Here is a 26,578-nt window from a genome sequence, read left to right on the forward strand (position 1 = left end):
TGGAAAAAGTTTGGTGGTCCCCCAAAAAAGAGAACTACCATATGATCCAGCAATTCTACTTCTGGGTATTTATCCAAAGGAAACAAAAACACCAACTCAAAAAGATGTTCACTGCAGCATTAATTACAATAGCCAAGGTATGGAAGTAACCTAAGTGTCCGTAGATGTATGAATGGATAAAGAAAATGTGGTCAGTCCAACTATCTACACACACACACACACACACACACACGAATAATACTAAGCTTTTTATGGAAATCTTGCCATTTGTGACAACATGGATACACCTTTAGGGCATTATACTAAATAAGTCAGACAAAGACAAATATTGTATGATCTCACTTTTATGTGGAATCTAAAAACAAAATAAAACACCTGAACTCATAGAGAACAGACTGGTGGTGGCGAGAGGGTGCAAAATGGGTGAGGGTAGTCAAAAAGTACAAACTTCCAGTTGCAAAATCTGTAAGTTTTAGGGATGTAATGTGCAGCATGGTGATTGTAGTTAATAATACTGTATTATAGGGACTTCCCTGGTGGCACAGTGGTTAAGAATCCTGCCAATGCAGGGGACACGGGTTCGAGCCCGGGTCTGGGAGATCCCACATGCCGCAGAGCAACTAAGCCCATGTGCCACAACTACTGAGCCCACGTGCCTAGAGCCCGTGCTCCGCAACAGGAGAAGCCACCGCCGTGAGAAGCCCACGCACCGCAACGAAGAGAGTAGCTCCTGCTCACGGCAACTAGAGAAAGCCCACGTGCAGCAACGAAGACCCAGCGCAGCCAAAAATAAATAAATAAAATAAATAAATTTGTAAAAAAAAAATACTGTATTATAAATTTGAAAGTTGCTAAGAGAGTAAATCTTAAAGTTCTTATCACAAGAAAAAAAAACTATAACTATGTGTGGTGATGGATGTTAACTAGACTTACTGTGATGATCATTTTGCAACATACACAAATACTGACCATTATGTTGTACACCTGAAACTAGTAAGTTATATTTCAATTATACCTCAATTAGAAAAAAAATTAAAAATAATAATAACCAAAAAATGGTTTCAAAAATGCATTGCCGGGCAATGCAATCTTATTTTCTTGAAACTATGTTTTTTTTGTTGTTGGTACAAGCAGAAAACTCCAAGTAGCAATTCAAGTGAGAGGAATACAGTTACTATAGCCTATTCCCCCTTGTTATTTTTTTAAAACACTGCCTTCATAGTTGAGAGTTCCTCACTGTTCTTTGCCCTCAGTGTGAGCAAGTCAATTAGCCAGGATTCTTAAACTTAGGCATTCTTGCCTCACTGAATTCCTGCCAAGTGTTAACACCTACAGTTACACTGACTGTATTCTAACTTCAATAAGAATCTCTCATCACTGTTGAGTAATTTCTTGTTGGTTCTTGCCGTCTTCAACTGTTCCCTCCTTTTAATAACTAATTTCTTCCTCCCACCAGTTTCTTTTCTTCCAAGAGTATAAATATTATGTATTTCCCCCTCCTCCCCAAAATATCTTTACTTAAACCAACTGCCCATTCCTTCTATGGTCCTGTTTCCTTCAACATCCCTGACACTGACAATTTTTCAAACTAGTAGTCTATATCTGTTTCTTAACTTCCACACCACTCAATTATTCATTAACCCTGTCAGACTTATAGTCTGGCTCCCACAACCAGTGTTCTTGAGAAGCTATTCTCTCAAAGCCCAATGGAGTATGTTTGGGGGTACTTCCTCAACCCATTTAGGGTCCATTTTGGGAAATGGCACAGAAGTCCATATTAGAGCAACAAACGTGACAATTCATCTCCCTACTTATCACCCAGGATGGGGCCAGGAAGATGTCTGATTCAAGATGAGCAACCCATTTATTCTATGATTCTACCTTCCTTTCAATCTGATTCTTCTTCCTACTTTCTAAAATGAAGGTTTTCTTCAGTTCTATTTTGCGCTTTACCTCTCACCAAAGACTTCACCTGCTCAAAGAAACCGATCACTGTATGTCTTCAGGAACACTCCAAATGTGTATTCAGCTCAGACCTCTTCTTTCAACTCAATTTCCACAACTCTGTCTCCTGGACACTTCCAACTAAAGGCTTGCTTGCATCGCAAACTGCTTCCAGCTAATAACCTCATTATCCTCACCATAAAAATTGGCCACTACACCTTTCCCCTTCTTACTTCTCAACCTCTGTTAATTCACCATGCTAAGTCAACCTGGCTTAGAAAGCCTAAGATCAGTATCACTTCACTCTCCCTTATATATACATTTATGTAATCATTAAGTTTCAGCAATTCTTTATTCTAGATATTCTACATACATCCCTTCCTTATGCATCTGCACAGCCAAGACCTTAGTTCAGGCTTATTTTCTGGATGATTACAAGAACCTCTTCTAATTTTCTCTCCATTACATCCTAAAAATAACTATCAAATTAACTGTTCTAAAACACAGATCCTTTTAAGGTTCACGTTGAATTTGATCTCCTTGATTAAGCAAATTCCAGTGTCACCTGCTGCACCTCTCAACTGCTACGTACTTATATTTTCTTGTGTTATCTACTACCTTTTCAAATATTGCATATGAGAATGAAGGAGGGAATTTTACTCTCAATATCAGAGCTCTGATTCTGGGCAAGCAGGATGGAGGATTTAAATCTCCCTAATTTAGATCTCCTTTCATTCCATTAGCCACCCATGGTCTCACCAACATTCCATAAGCAAGGAGGGACCCACTTTTTACTTCTTTGGTATACTCTCTGGTTTATCACAGAACCAGACATTCAATAAATCTGCCAAATGATCAGTATGATAAGTATACTGGTTAACTCTAACCACATAAAACTGTATACAGGGCCTCCCTGGTGGTGCAGTGGTTAAGAGTCCGCCTGCCGATGCAGGGGATACGGGTTCGTGCCCCGGTCTGGGAGGATCCCATATGCCGCGGAGCGGCTGGGCCCGTGAGCCATGGCCGCTGGGCCTGCGCATCCGGAGCCTGTGCTCCGCAACGGGAGAGGCCACAACAGTGAGAGGCCCACATACCGCAAAAAAAAAAACAAAAAAACTGTATACAGTTAATCTCCGATTAATGGTTTCTCCACGTCTGTATGTTTGTTTTAGGGGGAAAAAGTCCACAGATTGGGAGTATATATAAAAAAAAACACACACACACTAACTGCCCCCACCCCCCAAAAAAACTCTTTGATATTTAATCTTGGATGAGCAATGATTCACTGTGTCAAGTGGTTTTCCTGAATCTTTTAAAATAATCTATAAAAGGCCTCTGGAAACACAACAAGGTTAGGTCTTGCAATTTAGATTTGTACAATTAACTGAGCAAGTAGTTAATCATGTACTAATTTGTGGTATCCATTTAACTCTACCCTGTATCTATTTAAGTCTCACAAGTAAATAACCCTTGAACTTCTCATATTTGTTTCTTCTTTCTCAGTCTTAATAGATAGGCACTATATTGATAAATTTTTCATCCACAGTTCCTTTTATATAATAGGTACTATGAATACTTAATGAGTTGTGGTACTCTGGGACAAGATGACAGACAAGTCATTATCTAGCAGCACTGAATATGCCCAAACTAATAATTCCACACAAATACATGCTGTAGAATACAATGAGAAAATAATAACTAGATTTAGTATCTGCTCTTACTATAAATTTCAATGTGCTAAAATAGAAATAAAAATTAAAATGTTAGAAGGATATATCTAAACCTCTAATTAGTGTATACTCACAAAACAGAGGAAACTATGAAATGTTCGGAGTAAACACATGACAGACTAATGAAATCTATCTAGTTATACATGATTCCTGAGGGTAGATGGACACTGAAAGAGATCTGTAATGGGACTCTAGGCTTATCACTGGTTACTCACAAAAATCAATGCTCTGCTCCACCCAGGATGTGCCCCTCCTGTGTCTGCCTACCCAGACCTATGTACTCTTCAAAAATGCAGCTCAAGTCCCAACTGCTTAAAACATTCTACTATGCTAGTCAAATACTGAACTTACTAACAGTCTTATAATAAACTTAAGAGCATAAACATTTTAGATTTTTGTACAACTTCTCATCTTACCTTATCCTTAGTTACTAAAATATCCATGCTCTTTACTCTATAATTGCTATCTCTACTCTATCCATGTACAAGAACAGTCATTACTACAGACTGGTTCATTGCTTAGAATTAGTCCATTTTTAGGGATATGAAACAGCGAAAGTAATTTTTAATTCTTCCCATCTCTCCAATACTCTCTCACTACTATTGGATCAGCTCTTCATACTATCAACACGCTCCTACAATTAATAAAAGCCTCACAAGATGGTTTCTAATAGATACAGAAAGAAATACAGATGTATGTATACATATATTTAAGTAAACATACATATTTCCTAGCTCAGACAACTGACGAGGCCTAGAAGCAGTGATGTTCTAGTACCAATGAGTATACCTAGTACCTTGCTTTCTTATACAATTTTCTAAATAAAAGAAAATAGGATTCCTTGGAGAAATCCAGGGTTGGGACAGGGAAAGCAAAGATAAGTGTGGAATATTTTCTGGTGCCAAAAAGTAAAGAAATGATAGAAACATGTTTTTTTTTTTTTTTTTTAGAAACATGTTTAAAAAAAAAAAAAAAAGATGAAGAGCCAACCTGAATGGGCTCTCAATGGCCAAATCCAGAACAATTCGAACTACAAAATAAACAATGATTGTAATAAATTATAACCAAAAGAACAAAATAAGTAAGTCCATATTGATGGGTAAACAAACAAAAACATAGAGAAGGGAAACCTCTTCCTTACAGTAGGTTTCCAGCTAACAGAGATTGAAGAAATAATACAAATAGAAAATCATCATCTGGTAAACACCACAGTAGTAATTTTTTCAGGCAAGATTCATCAATTGATGCTAAAACTAATGTATGATGAGAAAAAGATATTTACAAAATCTCAAAGTACGTCTCCACGATTTCCACAAAAGGGAAAAAAACAGAAACCTTACAGTAGAGAAAACTGGCAGACACCATCTTAACCAAGTGATCAAAGTAAACATCACCATGTGCTTCCCAATATGGTGCACTAAGCATGACACAACATCAATTCTGTAGAGTTCTTGCCAAAAATGCATAACCTGAATTCAATAATGAGGAATCATCAGAAAAACTTAAATTGAGGGGCATTCTACAAATCAATTTGCCAGCATTCTTCAAAACTGTCAATGTTATGAAAGGCAAAGAAAAACTGAGAACTATTCCAGACTAAAGGAGACTAAGGAGACATGACAACTATATACAAAGTGTGATCCTAGATTGGCTCCTGGACCAGAAAAATGACATTACTGGGGTAACTAGTGAATTCTGAAAGGCTTGCAGATTATAGTACTGTATCAATGTTAATTTCTTGATTTTTATAACTGTACTGTGGTTACATAAGATGTTAACATTTGGGAAACCTGGGTAAAGGGTATAGAGGAATTCTTTTTATTATTTTTGCAACAGTTTTATATGTCTAAAATATTAAAAAGAAGCTAAGAAATAGTAAAAAGCCTCATGAGTGAATAATACACAGAGAACTTTGTATATATTCTTGGCACATGTAAGCACTCACAACAGTTAGCTATTAATATTATAATTCTCCAACTTTATTAAAGATGCTGACTTCTTAGTTCCTCATTTAGTAAATATTTTAGAATGTCTACTACATGCCCAACAAACAGGAAAGGAAGGAAAGAAAGAAAAAGCCAAGCAAGGCAGGCAGGCAGGTAGGCAGTGACTCCTAGCACATCTGAGACTGGCTATTTCAAATATACCCATGCCCATTTACACTCTTACTCTCTTCCCCTTTCAAACTGAGTAATCCCAAATGCTTCTTAATTCTTACTCGATCACTTCCCATGTTTGTGTTTCTAGTTTTGTTATCAAAATGCATGTATTCTAAAAACATGGATCAAATCCCAGCTATGTGACTTCATAACTTAGTCTCTGTGACCCTTCCCATATCTTTATTTGTAAAACTGGGATGCCTTTAACCAACTTTATAGCATTGTTGTGTGGACTAAATGGAAACAAAAGTAAATGACACATAGTATATGCTCAAAAAAAATGTTAGTTGTCTTTCCCTTACAAATTATATTTTCTAACTGCTGAAGTATAGATGAACAACTGTTTTACTAATTTCTAGCTGAATACTTGTTATATTTTCTGAAGAGGCAACTTCATTTTTCACTTAGATATTTTTAAAAGTAAATATAAATAATGTATTTACTTTTTCCATTCTAACAGTCAGTATCCAATGAAAATCCAATTAACTAAAAAATATGCATAACCTCCATCTCATTCCCAAATATCAGACCAGTATTTCTAACAGCTTTTCCAAACATTATCTAGACATCTCGCCATGCCAACCCCAACTTAAGATTCCAGTATTGTGCTCTATGCTGCCACCTCTTGGCTGTTACCATTCTCTCCACATATTTCTTCTATTTTTGGAATCTTAAGTCAGCCAAGCCTCAACCCAATAGATACATTTAATTTCCAGATTCTAGTGCTTCTCAGATAAGATGCTCCAAGTGCCTGCAAAGAGTTTCAACAAAATCACTTTAAATCTAACACAACTAAAGCTATACACTTGACAAGTTATACATTCTAGGCTCTCTCTTCCTATTTTCCATAGACATTACGGCTGTCTCTGAAAAAAATAAATGCCCAAGACAGGTAGTGAAATGCCTAATGGAGAAAACCAGCTTTCCCAGATCTAGCTGGGTTTTCAAACAGAAATATTCTTCCTAATTAGAATACTAACTAAAAATTATAGAACTACGAACAGTAAGAACAGCTGCTACATGGTTAAATGCTACATGGTTCCATGCGTTGCTATTTCTGTTTTCTTCTAAAAATATTCATGCAATATTTTATCCTCATATAGAAATGGAAAACTCTATCATATTACAAGACTATACTGTACTCAATTATTGAACATAGAAAGGCTTTCCTCCCAAACCAATTCTGAAAGAAAGGTAATTAATCATTGGCTTCTTCTATGCTACCAAAATGCCTATTAAATAACTTGTTCAATAGACAGTCACAACACATATGCGTGTGCACACACACACACACAGACACACACAGTTTAAAATGATTAACTTTAACTTCATTGGTAGCTGCTTAATCTTCTGGTCTTTTTCAAACCACAATAAATTTCAAAACACTTTACTCATTAATTCAATAAAAACAGACCATCCTGGATAGTCACAACAAAAACTTTTTCATGTACTTAAGCAAGAAAAAGATGCCACAAATGAAGAACGTTAAGAAGCTCTTAAATTTGCTTTGATTTTAAAGCAACTTTCCAACAATGGTAAATAATGGTAGAGTAGCCATATGCAGGGGTACAAAGAAGCATGTCATGTTTCATGGTCTTCAGAGGTTGACAGTGTAGTCAGGAACACAAGATTCAAACACAGAAAAGGATAAACAACAAAAGGCAGAATATTACTTGACAACTAACTGGTATAATATTTACTACAACAGTGCGAAGGGTGAGAACAGCAATAAGAGCAGAGGTGTACCATTAATAAGAAAGGGGAGTCAAGGTAAGAGTAAGAGCAAGGGGAATTTCAAGCTATAAAGAATAAAGGGTATGCAATGCTGTAGTTCCAATGGTAAAAGCATGTTGTTTAATACAAACGATCAGACCAGTTTTGCATGGAAGACTAGTGGGGTAGCATTAGAAAGAGAAGTGGACTGACCTGTGGAGGGTACTGAGGCACTGAGCATTAGGCTAATGAATCTCAAAGATAATTGTAAAGTCACTGGAGACTGAGTGCAGGGTAACATTTCCACACCATTTGAGGGGTGAGGGTCAGGGGGAGGTAGGGAGGAGAGGGGTTTAACCATGTAGCAGTGTTTATAACACACTGAAGAAAACTAAAAGAGACCAATCATGTTATTTCAGTAGTCCAGAAATAATGCTAATGGTCTGAACTATGGTGATGACTATAGAAAGAAAAAGAATGGAAGAACTGATAGAACCTGGTCAATGATTTGAAGTTAGAAGTGTACAGGGGAGAGGAAGGAATTAAAAATGTTTCCAAAGCTGTAAAGCAGGGAACAGAAATACCATAAAAAGAAACATAAGAGAATAAACCATTATTAATAAATATTTCCAACAACTGAAATGTTTCTAAACCAAAATTCTTTTTATGTTTAATACAAAGCAATGAAACAACAGAAATGCAAAGGTACAGCCAATTTTTACAACTGAACACAAACAGCATCCATGCTCATATATTATGAAGAAAGACACTAAAGCATAAACCACAGTCCATCATAAATCTACATGAATTAATAACTACTTGATCCAGATCCATGTTACTGTACGAATGACTCCCATTACGTGAATTACCATACATTTCATATTTAAAATAAACACAACAGTTTGAGACCTAGTTCATTATTCTGCCTAGTGAACTAAATAAATAGAGCAATGCATGATGGGATACAGATTTCTCAATAGGCTAATCAACAGACTAGAAATAGTCTAAATTGCAAAACTGAGTTACTATCAAATCCTTTATGAATAAATATGGAATCAGTACTCCTACAAATCCTCCAACCAAGTAACCAAATTTTGGAAAAATAAAAACTATAAAATACCACACTAGACAAGTTTCACAAGTTTCTCGGTTACCTTTACTTTATCTCTTCTCAAGCAACAGAACAGACAATTTTCATCAAAAGTCCAATCGGAAATGCTTTCAGGTTCACAGTCTGCAAAAATAGTAGGAATAACAAATTAACAGTTACAAAAGAAGATTTTTCAGGAAACAAATGAGAACTAATTTCAAAAATATTATTTATTTTAACAACAAAAACACTCCTAAGTAGTAGACAAATTCCTTATTTGCAATAATTGCTCACTAGTTAATACACCTTATTCATACATATATCTGCATTATCAACCACACACAAAAAGATGCTTACATGGATATAGCTTCAACCCACATAAAACTGTGAATAAAAAGAAGGAGACTGGGGCTTAAATCACCAAGGTATCATTTATGTCACCAGGAAGAATTTGAAATGCCAAAAAAATTTTTGAATACCTTTAAATAAACTGAGATCTTTTAATAATGCAGGTCCAAACAGCCCTTCAAGAATACTTTCAAACCCTAAAAGGATGAAAAAAAATCCATTATTACAATAATATTCCCTACAGTAAATTTAACCTTGTTGCATGAAAAAACAATGGTGTTTTCTTCCAATTCTCAAGGACCTCCAGATTATTACTGATGGGATGCTGAGGAGAGTATATGACCAATCTAAAAGGAGCATTTGCATTTTTGTCAGTGAATAACACTCAATACAAATTCAGAGTCCATTCCAAGACAATACAAAACAACAGCAGAAATAACCAATGAAGGAATGGAAATTCATGAGATCTCTTACTATCTTACAAAATTCCAAATACCTCTTTACATAAACTTTCAAACTTCATTTTAAAAAGCACCTTCCCCAATGAAAGAGTCAAACTTCTTCAAAATTTCCACAATATTCTGGGTTAATCTAAATGGCATGTTTCTGAATATGAACTGAGATAATAGATTCTTCAATCTAACAGTATTTTTTAAGAAGGAAAATCCTAACTGAAAACAACATCTGTATCACATGCACACACAAAAAAGCCCATTTTAAATATTATAAAAGAAAAAGACTTCTGTAATTAGTTCACATTGCCACAGTAACTACTCACTGGTTCCTTTATGAAGCTAGAACCCACTAATTACACATACAAAAAGAAAGAGAGAGAGAGAGAAAGAGAATTCAAATATACCTATACATAGATGTTTAAACTATTACCACTCTCAATCAGTACAAAGTAGAAAATGAGGGGACTTCCCTGGTGGTCCAGTGGTTAAGAATCTGCCTTCCAATGCAGAGGACGCAGGTTCGATCCCTGGTCACGGAAATAAGATCCCACAGGCCACAGGGCAACTAAGCCCACGTGCCGTAACTACTGACCCACGCACCACAACTAGAGAGCCTGCGTGCTGCAACTACTGAGCCTGCGTGCTGCAACTAGGGAGAAGCCCGCGCGCTGCAATAGAAGATCCTGCAAGCCACAACTAACACCCGACACAGCCAAATAAATTTAAAAAACATTCCTTTAGAAAGTTCTAAAAGAAAAAAGTAGAAAATGAAAACAAACCAAAAAAACCCTTTTCTAATTTATTATCTCAATTGTTGCTGATTAACTCAATGAAAAACAATGTAAAAATATCTTTGCCATCTTGCTGTTTTCTATGGGTTATTAAGAGTAAGGAGGAAAATGCAAAAGAGAATCAAACTGTACCTTTATACAACATAACAAATAATTCATTAGTGCAGCAGTTCCCAAATTATGTATCATGGACCTCATTAGGAGCTCAAATAATTACAAGAGGTCCATGAGTCCATGTCCTTTAAGCATGACCTTTAGAAAGAATAGGTCTTGTGCATTCAGTGTACATACAACTTTTCAAATGCACACAAATATTACTGCAATTAAGAAAATATATAAAGTGTCACTGAATTCCTAGTAGTTTGGGGCACTATGTATTTTGTCACATAATCTATTATCACCTAAGGGTTTATAATTTTTTTTAATTGTTAAAAAAGCACTCTTATGTTCAAAAGTGAGGGAACCACTAATGTAAATACTATAGCCAGGTGGATACATGAGGTCCACAAACAGGGACACTTCCTAACCACAAATACAATCACCATAAAGGGTTTGGAAAGTAAGGGAGTAGACAAGATGGTCCCTAGAAACAGTATTTTACCTGGATGTAAGAGTAACATTGTAATAATGTAAGGGATTTCTTTGTCCTTAATATTAAGCCATCATTTTCAATAGGGTAATCCCTAGAGTTTGTATCATCTGCACTGTAGTTAGAGAGTTGATTTTTCTAAACTATTTTCATGATTTCTAGATTCTAGATTTTTCATTTATTATTAAGGATTAATCGTTTTTCAACTCTCCTTCGTTCTTCCCATCAAAATGATTCCAAGGACATCAGCAAAACAAACTACCCATTCAAGCAAATGGGAGGTATCTATCCTGTTTATTATTTGCCTACTATAATTAAAACACTGTCCACTAAATTACTATGTCCTCTCTTTCCTACACTAGGGAGGAGAGAAAGTGTTGGGCTAAGGGTTTTGAGGGTGGGGAGGTGGTGATGAGGGAATGAGAAAGAATTGCTAGATACTGCCTATCTTGGGCCTGCGAACTAGATATTTTCAACACTAACTTAAAAAAAAAAATCCTGCAGCTTCCTCTAAAGCCCTCTTATCCCCAAAATGGATTTCTGACTTCACAAATATTAATGAAAGCACTTCAATATCTGGTAAGTACCAAGTACACACTGCAAATAACTAAAGGGGATTACAGGTGGCCCTTACTCTGAAGAGCAAATCTAATAGGCTTTCACCTGGGTTTATATGAAATTATAACAAATTCCAAATGTGGATGCTTAGCCATAAATTCTTGAAATGGAAAAATGTAAATACAGCAAAAAATAATACTAAGAAAGAAATAAAAGCTTTGGGAGATAAAATTTTAAAAATTACAAAAGATAACAGAATCGGAAAGAATAATAGAGTAAGAACGTCATCAGTAACATACAAATACTAACAAAAACTGAATCACATTATCAAAGAGCAGTCAAAGGGACAGACCAAAAAGAATCAAACAAGAAAAAAAATCTGGTCATAAATGCAAAGATTTAACCACAGCTAATTTTGACCAAAACAGTAACTGTAAACAAGTCACTTCTCTTTTGCTCACGTCTGCAACAATACATTAAACCATAAAAATACTGATCAGACATTGTTAAGTCATATTTTGCTTCCCCCTGTTAACTGAATTTAATGCCACTCAGTTTTATTAATACTAAATACTGAATTTAGCAGTTGCATAGCAACAAGGAATGTCTCACGTGCTATGCTTGACATTAACAAAAGGCAAACAAGAAAAGAACAAATGTATTCAAAATTTATACCATGATATCACAAAAAAGCCATGAAGATCAATAAACAAAATGCCATGGAAAATTAAATAAATAATGAAAAAGACAGCTATGTCCTTATGTTCAATCACCAGGGCTTAAAAAGCACCTGTATGTAATATATTATTACATGTAAAGAAATATTAATAATTTTATTGAGCATGACTACTAGCCAAAGAATTCCTATCCAGTATTGCAACTGGAATCAAAGCTGGTCTCCAATCTCTTTCTCACTGCAACCTGAAGACAATCACTGTGTCTTCAGACAGTATTCTTGAACACTACTTTAACAATGTGACCATCTGTTCAGAAAAACCCCACTTTGTTTAAAAACAAATCCCAAATTCCTAAGTCCAGCAATCAAAACTATTTATAATTTGACCCTAACCTACCACCGACAGCCTTATTTCTCAGAACTTTCCTGCTCATTCTCACAGCTCCATCCAGGTTGGTATTCTAATATACTCAGTCATCTATTTCTACCTCCTAATATTTTCTCAAGCCTTTTCATTTCACCTCTGCCCAAATAAATTATTTCCTTCAAGGTACTCTTCAGTTTGTTCAACAAATAGATATTCGCTTATCCAACATATATGAACTAAAAGCCTACCACCTATCAGGGACAGCGGCAGGCACTGAGTAGGCAGGCAATGATGAACAGACATGGTGTCTGCCCTCATGGAGCCTGAGTTTCCAGTTTTCTCATTCTCAGAATTCACGTATCACTCCCCCCCTTTTAAATATGTGTCAACTGCCTTATGTTTTCTCTTTTCTGTCACATGCAAAGCACTATGTAAGTATTCTGTAATACAAAATTTGTCACAGGCTATCTAAACACTGCTTTTGTTTTTCCTTCTATATGTTTATGTCGTCTCCTCAAGGAGATTTAATGCTTCAAGAGGCTAGGAAGGAAGGTCTTCCTGTTTCCCACAAAGTTCCTCTTATACTAGGGCTCTATGTGCCTGGTTTTTAGCTTTTGCTTTGAATAACCTAGCTCTCAAAAACAAAAGACAGGGGCTTCCCTGGTGGCCCAGTGGTTGAGAGTCCGCCTGCCGATGCAGGGGACAAGGGTTCGTGCCCCGGTCCGGGAAGATCCCACATGCCGCGGAGCGGCTGGGCCCGTGAGCCATGGCCGCTAAGCCTGCGCATCCGGAGCCTGTGCTCCGCAACGGGAGAGGCCACAACAGTGAGAGGCCTGCGTACCGCAAAACAAACAAACAAACAAAAAAAACAAAAAAAAAAACCCCAAAAGACAGAAGTTAAAATTCCTCACACATTACCCTCTTCAATCTAAATCATAATCTCTATTTCTAACCAAAATGGGGAAAGCAGATTATGAAAAGTAACAAGATAGCAACATATCAAATATATAGCCAACTAATAAGCAACAGCCTGTACTTGTGAAATAAAGCAAAATACTATGAATGGAATGAAAAAATGGTTCATGAGTCTTGGGAACGTCTCCTCTGAGATAACAGTACAGAGATTATCAGTCTGAGAGATAAAGAGGGGCTGAAGGAAAACTAGGAGCATATGAGAAAATCAGTAATTTTCACATCAAGGTCCCTTGGATATCTTGCAAAACTTGGTGCTGGTATAAAAGAGCTCAATCTTCAATAGAGTATTATTATTTCATAAAATATCAGTTCAAAGGTGCTTGCTGGTAACAATCATCAACAAATAGCTTAATAAACAAAGAGGAGACTGATAGTATCTGAAGTTCTTTGCTTAAAACTCAGGGTTTTAAACTTGCAAATACCACACTTAACTTCATTACAAGTGAGTGCCAAAATGAATAATTAAAAAGTACCAGATTATACAATCTTTCACATGCAATCTCCAAAGGAATATAAGGTAATTAATCCCTTTTTACTGATGTTCCAGCTATTTCAGTGTGTCATACAACCAAACAAGTCTGGATGAACTTCTACAGGTAATGAGCAAAAACCAGGCTCCTCTTCTCATTACTTTATGCAATCCACCCCTGCTGGACAGCTACACTCATTAAGAGTTCTTCCTCTCTCCCTGAGCATCTGCTTCCGGCCCATGCTCTGTGAGGAACCCATTTGATGGCTTACTTATTACCCTGAGAATTTACCCAGCACAAGCACTGATGAAAAAGAATGGGCATCATCAGAAAATCTACAAACAACAAATGCTGGAGAGGGTGTGGAGAAAAGGGAATCCTCTTGCACTACTGGTGGGAATGTAAATTGATACAGCCACTATGGAGAACAGTATGGAGGTTCCTTAAAAAACTAAAAATAGAATTACCATATGACCCAGCAATCTCACCAATGGGCATATACCCAGAGAAAACCATAATTCAAAAAGCGACATGCACCCCAATGTTCACTGCAGCACTATTTACAATAGCCAGGTCATGGAAGCAACCTAAATGCCCACTGACAGATGAATGGATAAAGAAGATGTGGTACATATATACAATGGAATATTACTCAGCCATAAAAAGGATGGAATTGGGTCATTTGTAGAGACGTGGATGGACCTAGAGACTATCATACAGAATGATGTCAGAAAGAGAAAAACAAGTATCGTATATTAACGCATAAATGTGGAATCTAGAAAAATGGTACAGATGAACTTGTGTGCAAGGCAGAAATAGAGACACAAATGTAGAGAACAAATGTATGGACACCAAGGGGGGAAAAGCAGGATTGGGGTGGTGGTGGGATGAATTGGGAGATTGGGATTGACCTATATACACTAATATGTGTAAAATAGATAACTAATAAGAACCTGCTATATAAAAAAAATAAAATAAAATTCAAAAAAAAAAAAACTGATGAAAAACTTGACCAGACATACTGAAGACAAACAATAACCCAGTCAAAACTAACAGCCCCAACTGAAACAGAATTAATGAAGAAAAACATCAGAGATTGAAGAAAAATTATAAATAGTATTTCTATTGAAACCAGGGAGGAAGAGCATTTAAAACAAAAAGCAAGCTGCTCTGGAAAAGGAGTGGAGAATATGTGCTTGGGGAGGGGCAAAAAGAAAAACAAAACTGCCAAAAAAACAAATAGAGGTATTAAGTAGAAAAATATACATCAAATTAGTGATTTAAAAAGCCAATTTAAGAAATGTCCTCACAATGCATAGTAAATCTGAAGACACAGAAATCATGAGAAAAAGATTAGAGAGGAAGAGGAGGCCAGGACATTCAATGTCTGTGAAATAGGATTTCTAGAACAAGAAAGAGCAAAGAGTATAAATTTTTAAAAATTAAATTTAAGAAATGGGGGTAGGGTGAGGGGGAAGAAGGAGGAGAAGGAAAAGAAAACTTCCTAATGGTGAATACGTCTTGAGTCTTCATATTTAATGTGCTCTGAGAAGTACTGGGGCAGAATACTCAGGGGAAAACAAAGCATATATAAGTAAAAACTCCCCTGGCAGAATATCTGAATTTCAAAAATAAAAGTTTAAAAGCTCCAAATAAGGAGAAAATTTTACTTAATTTTACATAAAATAAAAGGAAAGCGATTTAGAATGACAGTCATTTCATCAGTAAAAGTAAATGCTAAAAGCCAATGGAAATATGCTCACAAAATTCTGAGGGTAAAAAAACCTCATTTTTTTAGCCAATCTATTTTTCACAGATATATGAGTAAAATAAAGAAATTACTGGATATGCTATGATTTGGAAAATAGGACAGCCATTTACTCTGGGTACTAGCAACAGTCACTTAAAGTAGTTGAGCTAAAAAAAAAATTCAGAACAAAGACCTAAAAATGGAAAACACTGTTTATATAAAAAATAATGGTAAGCAATATACCAGTAAAACTAACAGTTAAGTATAAACAGTTGTTACTAATATGGGGGGGGGTTCAGTTTAATATAACAGATAAGAAAGGATTCTTTAAATAGATAAACACAATATAATTTTTTAAATTAATGATTTAGGAATAACATCCCAAACTATTACAACACAATCCTGGGTGAAAAAGTAAGAGTAAAATATGCTTAAGTAAAGTATGTAAGATCAAGTGTGCATGTGGGATGAGGGAACAATTTATAATAGTCATTACTCTTTGATGTTGATAAGAAAATGTAGCTTTAAATTTGCTTAAAACGTATGGATAAAGCTGAAGAATTTCCAATCACCAGAGGAAATAAAGAACAACCAAAAAAGATCAACTATAAAAGTAAATAAAATTAAAAACTAAACAAAAAGCGAGCATGCTAAACAAGAAACACAAAAAATAATTTCAGGAATAGTATCAACCATGTACATGTTACAATAAATGTTAATCAACTGAATTAACTATGTAAAAGAGAAAAAATTGTCAGGTAGGGCACAGCAATATGCAGTTCATAACAGACTCAAAGTGACATAGATATGTTGAAACTAAAGAGGGAGGCATACATATGAGAAAAATGTAAAAAAAAGAAAAAAGAAAAGAAAGCAATAAAGGTGGCAGTAACAATCAGAAAAAGAATTATTCAAGGATAAAAGCGTAAAACATAGATAACTAATAACCTGATGTATAGCACAGGGAACTCTACTCAATACTCTGTAATGGCATATATGGGAAAAGAATCTAAAAAAAAAAAAAAGAGGAAAAAAAAAAAAAAAAGAAAAGAAAGAGTGGATATACGGATATGTATAACTGTTTCACTCTGCTGTACACCTGAAACTAACACAACACTGTAAAGCAACTATACTCCAATAAAATTTTTTTAAAAAGCGTAAAACAAAAAAGTGAAGAATTTTTCAATTACTAAAGGGCTAATCTATTTCATGAGTGAAGCTGACCTAGAATTTTTTTTTTCTTATATGTTTGGGTTTGGCAACTGTCCTCAAAAGAGTTGAGATATATTTCCTTTTTTCCTACTTTCTGAAAGAGGTGACAGAAAATTGGGAAGCTTTCTTCCTTAAAAGTTGGGAAGAACTCAAATCTAAAGCATTCTGGGCTTATTCTCTTTGATAGAAGAGTTTTAACTATTAAATTTATTTAATAGTTATAGAACAATTCAAGATTTTTATTTCTTCTTGCGTCAGTTTTTGGTAAGTTATATTTTTCTTTAATTTCAAAATTATTGGCATATGGTTGATAGTATTTTCCTTTATCTTCTTTAAAGTTGTGGTAAAACGTACATAATATAAAATTTATAATTTTAATCATTTTTAAGTTTACCATTACATATATTTACGCTGTTTGCACCATCACCCATCTCCAGTACTTTTTTCATCTTGCAAAACTGAAACTCTATACCCATTAAATAGTAACTCCCTATTTCCTCCTACTCCCAGTCCTGCCAACCGCCATTCTACTTTCTTGTCTATACAAATGTGACTATTGTACACCTCTTAAGTGGAATAACAGAGTATATATTTGTCATTTAGTGACTGGCTTACTTCATTTAGCATAATATCCTTACAGTTCATCCATCCTGCAGCATGTGACAGGACTTCTGTCCCTTTAAAAGCTGAATAACATTCCACTGATACATAGATCATATTTTGTTTATCCCTTCATACATTGATGGACACAAGTTGCTTCTACCTTTTGGCTAGTATAAAATAACGCTGCTATAAATCCCTTATCTTTTAAATCTCCTCTTCCTCTGTAGTCTTCATTTTCATAATATTATTTATTTATGTCTTTTATTCCTTGATCAATTTTACCAGGCTTGTTTTCTTAGTGCCCCCTCCCAATTCACTTTTGACTTTTCTTGATCTTCTCTAATATATCTTTGTTTTCTGGTTCATTAATTTTCACTAAGTTTCATTATCTCTCTATTTTCTTTGGGTTTATTCTGCTGTTCTTTTTCTAACTTATGACAGAAGCTTAGTTCACTTATTTTCAAGTTTTCCTTTTTTTTTTAAACAAAGTATAGGAGTGATTTAAGAGAATTAAACCTTAATTATTTTGTATTAAAAAGTAATCTAAGGGCCTCCCTGGTGGCGCAAGTGGTTGAGAGTCCGCCTGCCGATGCAGGGGATACGGGTTCGTGCCCCGGTCTGGGAGGATCCCATATGCCGCGGAGCGGCTGGGCCCGTGAGCCATGGCCGCTGAGCCTGCACGTCCGGAGCCTGCGCGTCCGGAGCCTGTGCTCCGCAACGGGGGAGGCCACAACAGTGAGAGGCCCGCATACCGCAAAAAAAAAAAAAAAACAAAACAAAACATTATGCTAAGTGAAGAAAGGCCAGAAATAAAAGATCACATACTATATGATTCTGTTTATATGAAATGTCCATAAAAGACAAATCTATAGCGATATAAAGTAGTGTTTTCCTAGGGCTGGGAGTGAAAATGGGAATGACTGCAAATGGACACCACGTTTCTTTTCAAGGTGATGGATTTATTCTAACAGATTTTGGTGATGGTTGCACAACTTGGTAAATATAATAAAAATCAGTGAATTGCATACTTAAAATGGGTGAATTGTAAGGTGTATAAATTATATGTCAATAAAGCTGTTAACAAAATAAGTATGCATATTTGGTAAATATTTATAATGCTTTAAGAAAACCTGGCCTGTTAGAGAGCCAGCCTTGGAATTTTAATCTGAAATGTAGAACTGAATAGCTGATTTAGGCCTGGTTGTAGGCTGAAATCTTACTAAGTTTGTATACTGTATTAGAATTCTTACACAACTTAAGAATAATCACATTTGTAAGTTTAAATTATATTTACAAGATTTTTTCGAAGTATCTAAGAAGGTTTTGTTAAATCAATATTTAAGGAGAAAATATCTATAGTTTTAGATTAAAATGTTTTAAGAGTTAACTAAAATATTTATCAAAAGTGTAAGTTTAGGGGCCTCCCTGGTGGCGCAAGTGGTTGAGAGTCCGCCTGCCGATGCAGGGGATGCGGGTTCGTGCCCCGGTCTGGGAGGATCCCATGTGCCGCGGAGTGGCTGGGCCCGTGAGCCATGGCCGCTGAGCCTGCGCGTCCGGAGCCTGTGCTCCGTGACGGGGGAGGCCGCAGCAGTGAGAGGCCCGCATACCGCAAAAAAAAAAAAAAAAAAAAAAAGTGTAAGTTTGGAGTAAGATGTATATTTTAGGAGAATGAAGTTTTAAATTTATAAATTTAAATAAACTGAACATTAAATAGTAATCGAAGTAACTATGCATTATCTTTTTTATATACAAAGTCACCCTAAATCTCACACTTAATAACAAGAACTAATCAAGTGTTTTGTACAGAGCTCAGCAGTAGGGAAATGTTTAAAATATATGCTCTGCGTTTAAGATTTACACACATTTCTGCTACCACACATATACTGACAACTCTCCAATCTCTTATCTCTTGCTCCAGATGTTATTTCTAATTGCCTGCTTCATATCATCACCAAGATAGCCCAAATACCTTCAAAAATCCAAATCAAAATCATTCTTACCCCTTTTCCCTCATCTCAACCAGTGATGATCCCTGTATTCCTTACCAGGAAAATGGCATCACTAACCCCTTCCCCCAAGACATTCAGATTACAAATCTCACTCAGTCATGATTCCATTCTTTCCCTACATCAGTCAGTCCTATTCATTTTAATTACTAAAGATCCATCCAAATCTATTCTCTTTTATCCACCCCTAAATTCAGGCCTTCACCATTTCTTACCTTAATAATTACAGTACATGTCACTCATATTGATAATAATAGATAATAACTGAGCCCTTAGCTGGTATCAAGCAAGCATGTATCAGGTACTTCATACTCATTATGATAAAATCTTCAGGGGAACACTGTAAAACAGGTATTATCACTACCTAATACATGTAAGAAAATAAAAGACTGAAGCAGCTATTTTTTTCATACAACTACAAAGACGTAGAGCCTAGGTTTAAAACCAGGCTGGTGATTCTAAAGCCCAGGCTTTTCTCTTTTTCACACAATCTGCTAATAACATCTCAACTTTTTCATTCATCTATTTAAAACATCCCCTATACCATCAAATCCACCAGAATCCATCTTTCACACCGCCATGAAACTTCTTCCGTCTTTTACTGGTTTTAAAATCTCTGATGGCTTTCCACTGACAATACTGAAGACTGGCTGGCATGCAAGATCACTGAGGGTCTGTCTGTCTAGTTCCAAACTACCTTTTCAGTCTGCCCTGCCGTTTTCTTTCTACATATGCTATGTTCTGGCCAGACTGATTTATTGATCGTTACATACATGTCAATGCTTCCATGCCTTTTAAGTACAGCAAGCCCTCTGCCCAGAATGTTCTTCTGCAACCTTTAATCCAGTTAATTCTAAGGCATCCCTTATCTCAGCCCATAAGCCCTAGGCAAAGTTAAGAACATCCTCAACAGCGCTGAAGTTGTACTACTAGTAAACTATACTTCAATTTTTCTTTCTTTTTTTTTTTTGGCATTTTATCTACTAGATTTTGAGCAGAGAACTGGAGCCTATTCACCTTTTTCTTAACATCAGCCTGCCTGTTCCTTAACTGCAGTGTTTGTTGGATGAATACAAACACACCCTTCCTAATTCCTATATCCTTCTATTTACCTAAGTGATTTAAGATTTTATAATGACTCTATTTCGTGTGTCTCGCATGCTGAAGACCCAAAGAAATGCAAATAAATGAAACAGAAGGGCAAGTGACATCTAATGGAAAAACGTTCCTGTATCTATGAACTAAAACCAGAATTAATTAATGGCTTGCTTTGCTGCCCCATGAACAGAGATGACAGGACACTTTTTTTGTGCAAAGCTGTAATCACAGCAAAGAGAGAAAAAAATTGAGAGATGAAGTATTGAAAAACAGTGGCATTAATACACTAAGGAGGGAAAAGGAATACATACTGAGTAGCTGGAACATTATTGAAATAATTTCATATAATTGTATTTACATACATTATGCCATAAATGAGATTCCAAGATGTTAAGTAACCAAAACTGCAAAGGTAGTAAGTAACTAGGTCAGATGAATTTAGTTCTTTGGAACTCCCAGGACAGTTTTGGTTCATTTTTTCTCTGTAATATTAAACTGTCTTGGGTAGAGTAATTATGCTAAAAAGAAGCCATTTAAATGCAAATCTGAAGCTGATTAGGAATAAGTCAATTATATCAGGAGTTCACAATCTGTGGGCCACAATTCCTTAGAGGAACTCACAGTCATTACAAGGTCAGTACGTCCACATACATGAGCACTGTTTGTAAATTAAATAAAAAGATGCTTGCACATAGAGTCACTACTTTTCTAAACTCATTTTTTTGCTATGAACAAAATGCATTATTTCCTTAAAAAGCATTACTGAATTCATAATAGCCTTTTGTCATTACATATTTTCTCAGATACTAAAAATATTGTATGAGAGATCAGCGATTTCTATTGACTTTTAGAAAAGTTGCTGTTTCTGAGCCTCCTGTCCTTGATAGACTATAGATACTTATTTATTTCTATTTATTGTCTACTGGGCATACAGTAGCCATACATTGATGGGCATACAATGTATAAAGATGTAATCTGCAACAATACAATAACAACCTAAAGTAGAGGGACACAGCTATACAGGAGCAAAGTATTTTGTAATACTACTGAAACTAAGTTGTTATTAATTAAGATGTTATATATATATCCCCAGGGCAAACACTAAGAAAATAACTAAAAACTGTACAGTAAAAGAAGTGGGAAAGGAATCAAAATGGTACACTAGAAAATATTTATATAACACAAAAGAAGGCAGTAATGGAAGACTTCCAAAGAACAAAAGTGACATGAGATATGTAGAAAACAAACAGCAAAGTGGCAAATATCCTTCCTTATCAGTAACTACATTAAATGTAAATGGACTAAACTCTCCTATAAAAGGCAGAGATGGACAGAATGGATTTAAGAAAAAAACATGATCCAACTATATGCTGTGTACAAGAAACTCATGTTAGATTCAAAGACATAAAGGATAAAAATGAAAGAAAAGAAAAAGTCCATGAAAACAGCAACTGAAAGAAAAATGAAGTGGATATACTAGTATCAGACAAAATAAATGTTAAGATAAAACTTGTTACAATAGACACAGAAGGACATTATATGATAAAAATCAATTTACCAAGAAGATTTAACAATAACTATAAATGAAATATAACTTTTAAAAATTCTGAATTACTATGTTGTACACCTTAAACTCATAAAGTACATCAACTATACAATTAAAAAAAAAGATTTAACAATTAAAAAAATATATGCACCTAACAACTGAGCCCCAAAATATATGAAGCAAAACTGACAGAGTGGAAAGGAGGAAAAGTTCAACAATAATAGTTGTAGACTTCAACATTCCACTTTCAATAACAAATGAAACTAAGAGATAAAAAGGAAACAGAAAACTTGAGCAACACTGTAAATCAAGTAGACCTAAAAGACATACATAGACCACCAAGAGCAGAATATACATTTTTTCAAGTGCACATGGAACATTCGCCAGGGTAGACCATGTTAAACCACAAAAAAAGGTCTCAATAAATTTAAAAAGTTAGTAATCATACAAAATATCTTCTCCAACAATAATGTAATGAAACTGGGATCAATAACAGGAAAACTGAGAAATTCATAAATATGTAGAAATTAAACAACACATTTTTAACCAGTGAGTCAAAGAAGTAATCACAATGAAAACCAGAAAATACTTGGGAATTCCCTGGTGGTCCAATGGTTAGGACTCCACTGTAGGGGGCACAAGTTTGATCCCTGGTCAGGGAACCAAGATCCCGCAAGCCTCATGGTGTGGCCAAAAATAAAAATAAAAGAGAAAGAAAAAGAAAGAGAATTAGAAAATACTTTGAGAAGAATTAAAAAAAAAAACAAAACCAAAATATATGGGATGCAGCTAAAGCAGTGCTCAGAGGGGAATTTATATCTGTAAACACCTATATTAAAAAAAAGAATATCACTAATCAGTAAATCAGTAACCTAACCTTCTACGCTTCAGGAACTAGAAAAAGAAGAAACTAAATGCAAAGCACACAGAAGAAAGGAAATAATAAAGATTTGGGTGGAGATTTTTTAAAGCGAGAAAATAGAAAATCAGTGAAACTAAAACTTCTTTGAAAAGAATAACAATAATGACAAACCTTTAGTTCGACTGACCAAGAAATTAAAGAGAGACAACTCAATTTACTAAAATCAGAAACGAAAGTGGGAGCATCACTACTGACTTTACAGAAATAAAAAGTATTACAAAATATATAATGAACAAGAGTATGCCAACAAATAGATAACACAGATGAAATGGACTAATTCCTAGAAATAAACTACCAAAACTGACTCAACAATAAAAAATATAATAGACCTAGTAAAAGCAAAGAGATTAAAACAGTAATTTTAAAAACTTCTGACAAAAGTCAAGGGTCAGATGGCTTCACTGATGAATTCTACTAAACGTTTAAAGAAGAAATAACATCAATTCTTCTCAAACTGTGCCAAAAATAGAAGAGGAATACTTCCTAACTCATTCCATGAGGCTGGTATTACCCTGATACCAAAGACAAAAACATCACAAGAAAACTACAGACTAATATCTCTCATGAATACAGATGCAAGAATCCTCAACAAAATACTAGCAAATAAAATTCAGCAGCATATTAAGAGAACTATGTACCATGGATTTATCCAGAAACGCAAGGGTGGTTCAACATATAAAAATCAATCAACTGAAAAAAAACTAAACACCTTATTAACAGAATGAAAGGGGAAAAAATAACATGATCATCTAACTGACACAGAAAAGGCATTTCACCAATTCCAACACCCTTTCATGATAAAAATACTCAACAACCTAGGAACCGAAAGAAGATTTTACAACCTGATGATGATGAGCATCTATGAAAAACTCACGGCTGACATACTCAGTGGTGAAAGATTTAAAGCTTCCCACTAAGATGAGAAAAAGATAAGGATATTCACTCTTGCCATTTCTATTCAACACTGTCTGGAAGTTCTAGCCAGGGCAATTAGGTAAGAGAAAAAGAAACAAAAGGCATCCGAATTGAAAAGGAAAAAGTAAAAGTACCTCTCTTCACAGATGTCATGATCTTATACACAGGAAATCCTGAAGAAAAACTATTAGATCTAATAAACAAGTTCAGCAAGGTTGCCAGATACAAGAACATGCAAAAATCATTTGTATTTCTGTACATTAGCAATGAATATCTATACACTAGCAATGAACAATCTGAAATGAAGGAAACAATTCCATTTCCAATATTATCAAAATGAGTAAAATACTTAGGAATAAATTTAACCAAGGAGGTGGAAGACTTGTACACTAAAAACTGCAAAACAATGTTGAAAGAAAGAAGTCCTAAATAAATGGAAAGACATCCTATGTTCCTAGATCAGAATGCTTAATATTGTTAAGATGGCAATACTCCCCAAATTGATCTGTAAACACTTACCAATGCAATCCCTACCAAAATTCCCTTTTGGCAGGAATAGACAGACTGACCTAAAATTCATATGGAACTGCAAGGGAGCCAAAACAGCCAGAACAATCATGTTTTGAAGAAAGCTGAATAAAAGAACGAAGTTGGAGGACTTACACATCCTGGTTTCAAAAACTATTACAAGCCACAATAATCAGAAGAGCGTGGTACTGGCACAAGAATAGACATACAGACCAATAGAACAGAACTGAGAATCCAGAAGTAAATCCATACATCAATGGTCAACTGATTTTTGGCAAGGATGTCAAGACTATTCAGTGGGGAAAGAATTGCCTTTTCAACAAATGACGCTGGGACTGCTGGATAACCACATGCAAAAGAATGAAGTTATTAGATTCTTGACCTCACACCATATAGAAAAATTAACACAAAATGTATCAAAGATCTAAACATAAGGGAGAAAACCATAAAACTCTCAAAGGAAAACAGGGGTAAATCTTTGTGACTTTGGCTGTAGCAATGGATTCTTAAATATAACACCAAAAGTACAAACAACAAAATTTTTTAACGCTAAACTTCACAAAAATTAAAAACTTCTATGAATCAAACAATATTATGAAGAAAGTGAAAAAACCCCAAAAATAGGAGAAAATTTTCGCAAATCACATATAAGAGTCCAGCATCCAGAATATAAAAAGAACTCTTACAACACAACAAAAAAACAGATAACCCAATTTTAAAATGTGCAAAAGACTTAAATTCACATTTTCCCAAAGATTTACAAATGGCCAACAAGCACATGAAAACAAGCTCAACTCATTAGTCACTAGGGAAATGCAAATCAAAACCATGACATATCACTTTATACCCCACTAGGATGGCTATTTAAACAAAACAAAACAAGGAAAAATACCAAGTGTTAGCTAGGATGTAGAAGAAACTGGGACCTCACATGTTGCTGATGGGAATGCAAAATGATGTAGATGCTGTGGAAGTTTGACGGTTCCTCAAAAAGCTAAATATAGAATTACCATGTGACTCAGCAATTCCTCTCCCAAGTATATACCTAAGAGAAATGAAAACAGGTGTTCAAACAAAACTTGTTACAGGAACGTTCACAGCGCCAATATTTTTAATAGCCAAAATGTAGAAACACCCAAATGTCCATCAACTGATGAATGGATAAACAAAACAGGGTTTAAGCATACCATGTAATAATATTCAGCCATAAAAAGGAATTGTTTGGACTTCCCTGGTGGCGCAGTGGTTAAGAATCTGCCTGCCAATGCAGGGGACACAGGTTGGAGCCCTGGGCCGGGAAGATCCCACATACCACGGAGAAACTAAGCCCATGTGCCACAACTACTGAGCCTGCACTCTAGAGCCCAGGAGCAACAACTACCGAGCCCATGTGCCACAACTACTGAAGCCCACGTGCCTAGAGCCCATGCTCCACAACAAGAGAAGCCACCGCAATGAGAAGCCCACACACCACAACGAAGAGTAGCCGCTGCTCACCGCAACTACAGAAAGCCCGCACAGAGCAACAAAGACCCAACGCAGCCAAAAATAGATAAATTAATTTTTAAAAAAAGGAATTGTTATGGACTGAATGCTTGTACCTCCCCATATATATGTTGAAGTCCTAACCTCCAATGTAACTTTTTTTTTTTTTTGGCCATGCTGTGCGGCTTGCAGTATCTTAGTTCCCCAAGCAGGGATCGAACCCAGGCCACAACAGTGAAAGTTCCAAGTCCTAACCACTGGACCACCAGGGAATTCCCCAATGTAACTTTATTTTAATTAAGGTTAACCGGAAATCAGAGCTGATCTGATAGGATTAGCGTCCTTATAAGAAGAGATATCATTATACTAAATGAAGTAAATCAGAGAAAGACAAATACCACATGATATTGCTTATATAAGGAATCTAAAAAATGGATACAAATGAACTTATTTACAAAAGAGAAATAGACTCACAGACAGAAAACAAACTTATGGTTACCAAAGGGGAAATAGGGGGTGCAGGGATAAATTTGGAATTTGCGATTAACAGATACACACTACTATATATAAAATAGATAAACAAGGACCTACTGTATTGCACAGGGAACTATATATCTTGTAATAACCTATAATGGAAAAGAATCTGAA

The 26,578-nt window shown here is 35.4% G+C and overlaps 1 protein-coding gene across 9 annotated transcripts in view; it reads right to left on the bottom strand.

Moving 5' to 3' along the window:
- LCOR (ligand dependent nuclear receptor corepressor) overlaps positions 1-26,578 on the bottom strand; it is a 133,815-nt gene that overhangs the window by 65,207 nt on the left and 42,030 nt on the right. For 8 of the 9 annotated variants that reach the window (XM_060101506.1, XM_060101517.1, XM_060101535.1 and 5 more), the window contains 2 exons: positions 9,116-9,181; positions 8,701-8,780 (listed from right to left, as the gene is read on the bottom strand). In XM_060101506.1, coding sequence (XP_059957489.1) covers positions 8,701-8,780; positions 9,116-9,181 — 146 coding nt within the window. Of the gene's footprint in view, positions 1-8,700; positions 8,781-9,115; positions 9,182-26,578 lie in introns of those variants that run through there. The other variant, XM_060101543.1, reaches the window with a different exon arrangement.

The sequence above is a fragment of the Mesoplodon densirostris genome, chromosome 1 (genome assembly GCF_025265405.1).
Source record: "Mesoplodon densirostris isolate mMesDen1 chromosome 1, mMesDen1 primary haplotype, whole genome shotgun sequence".
Taxonomy (NCBI): Eukaryota; Metazoa; Chordata; class Mammalia; order Artiodactyla; family Ziphiidae; genus Mesoplodon; species Mesoplodon densirostris.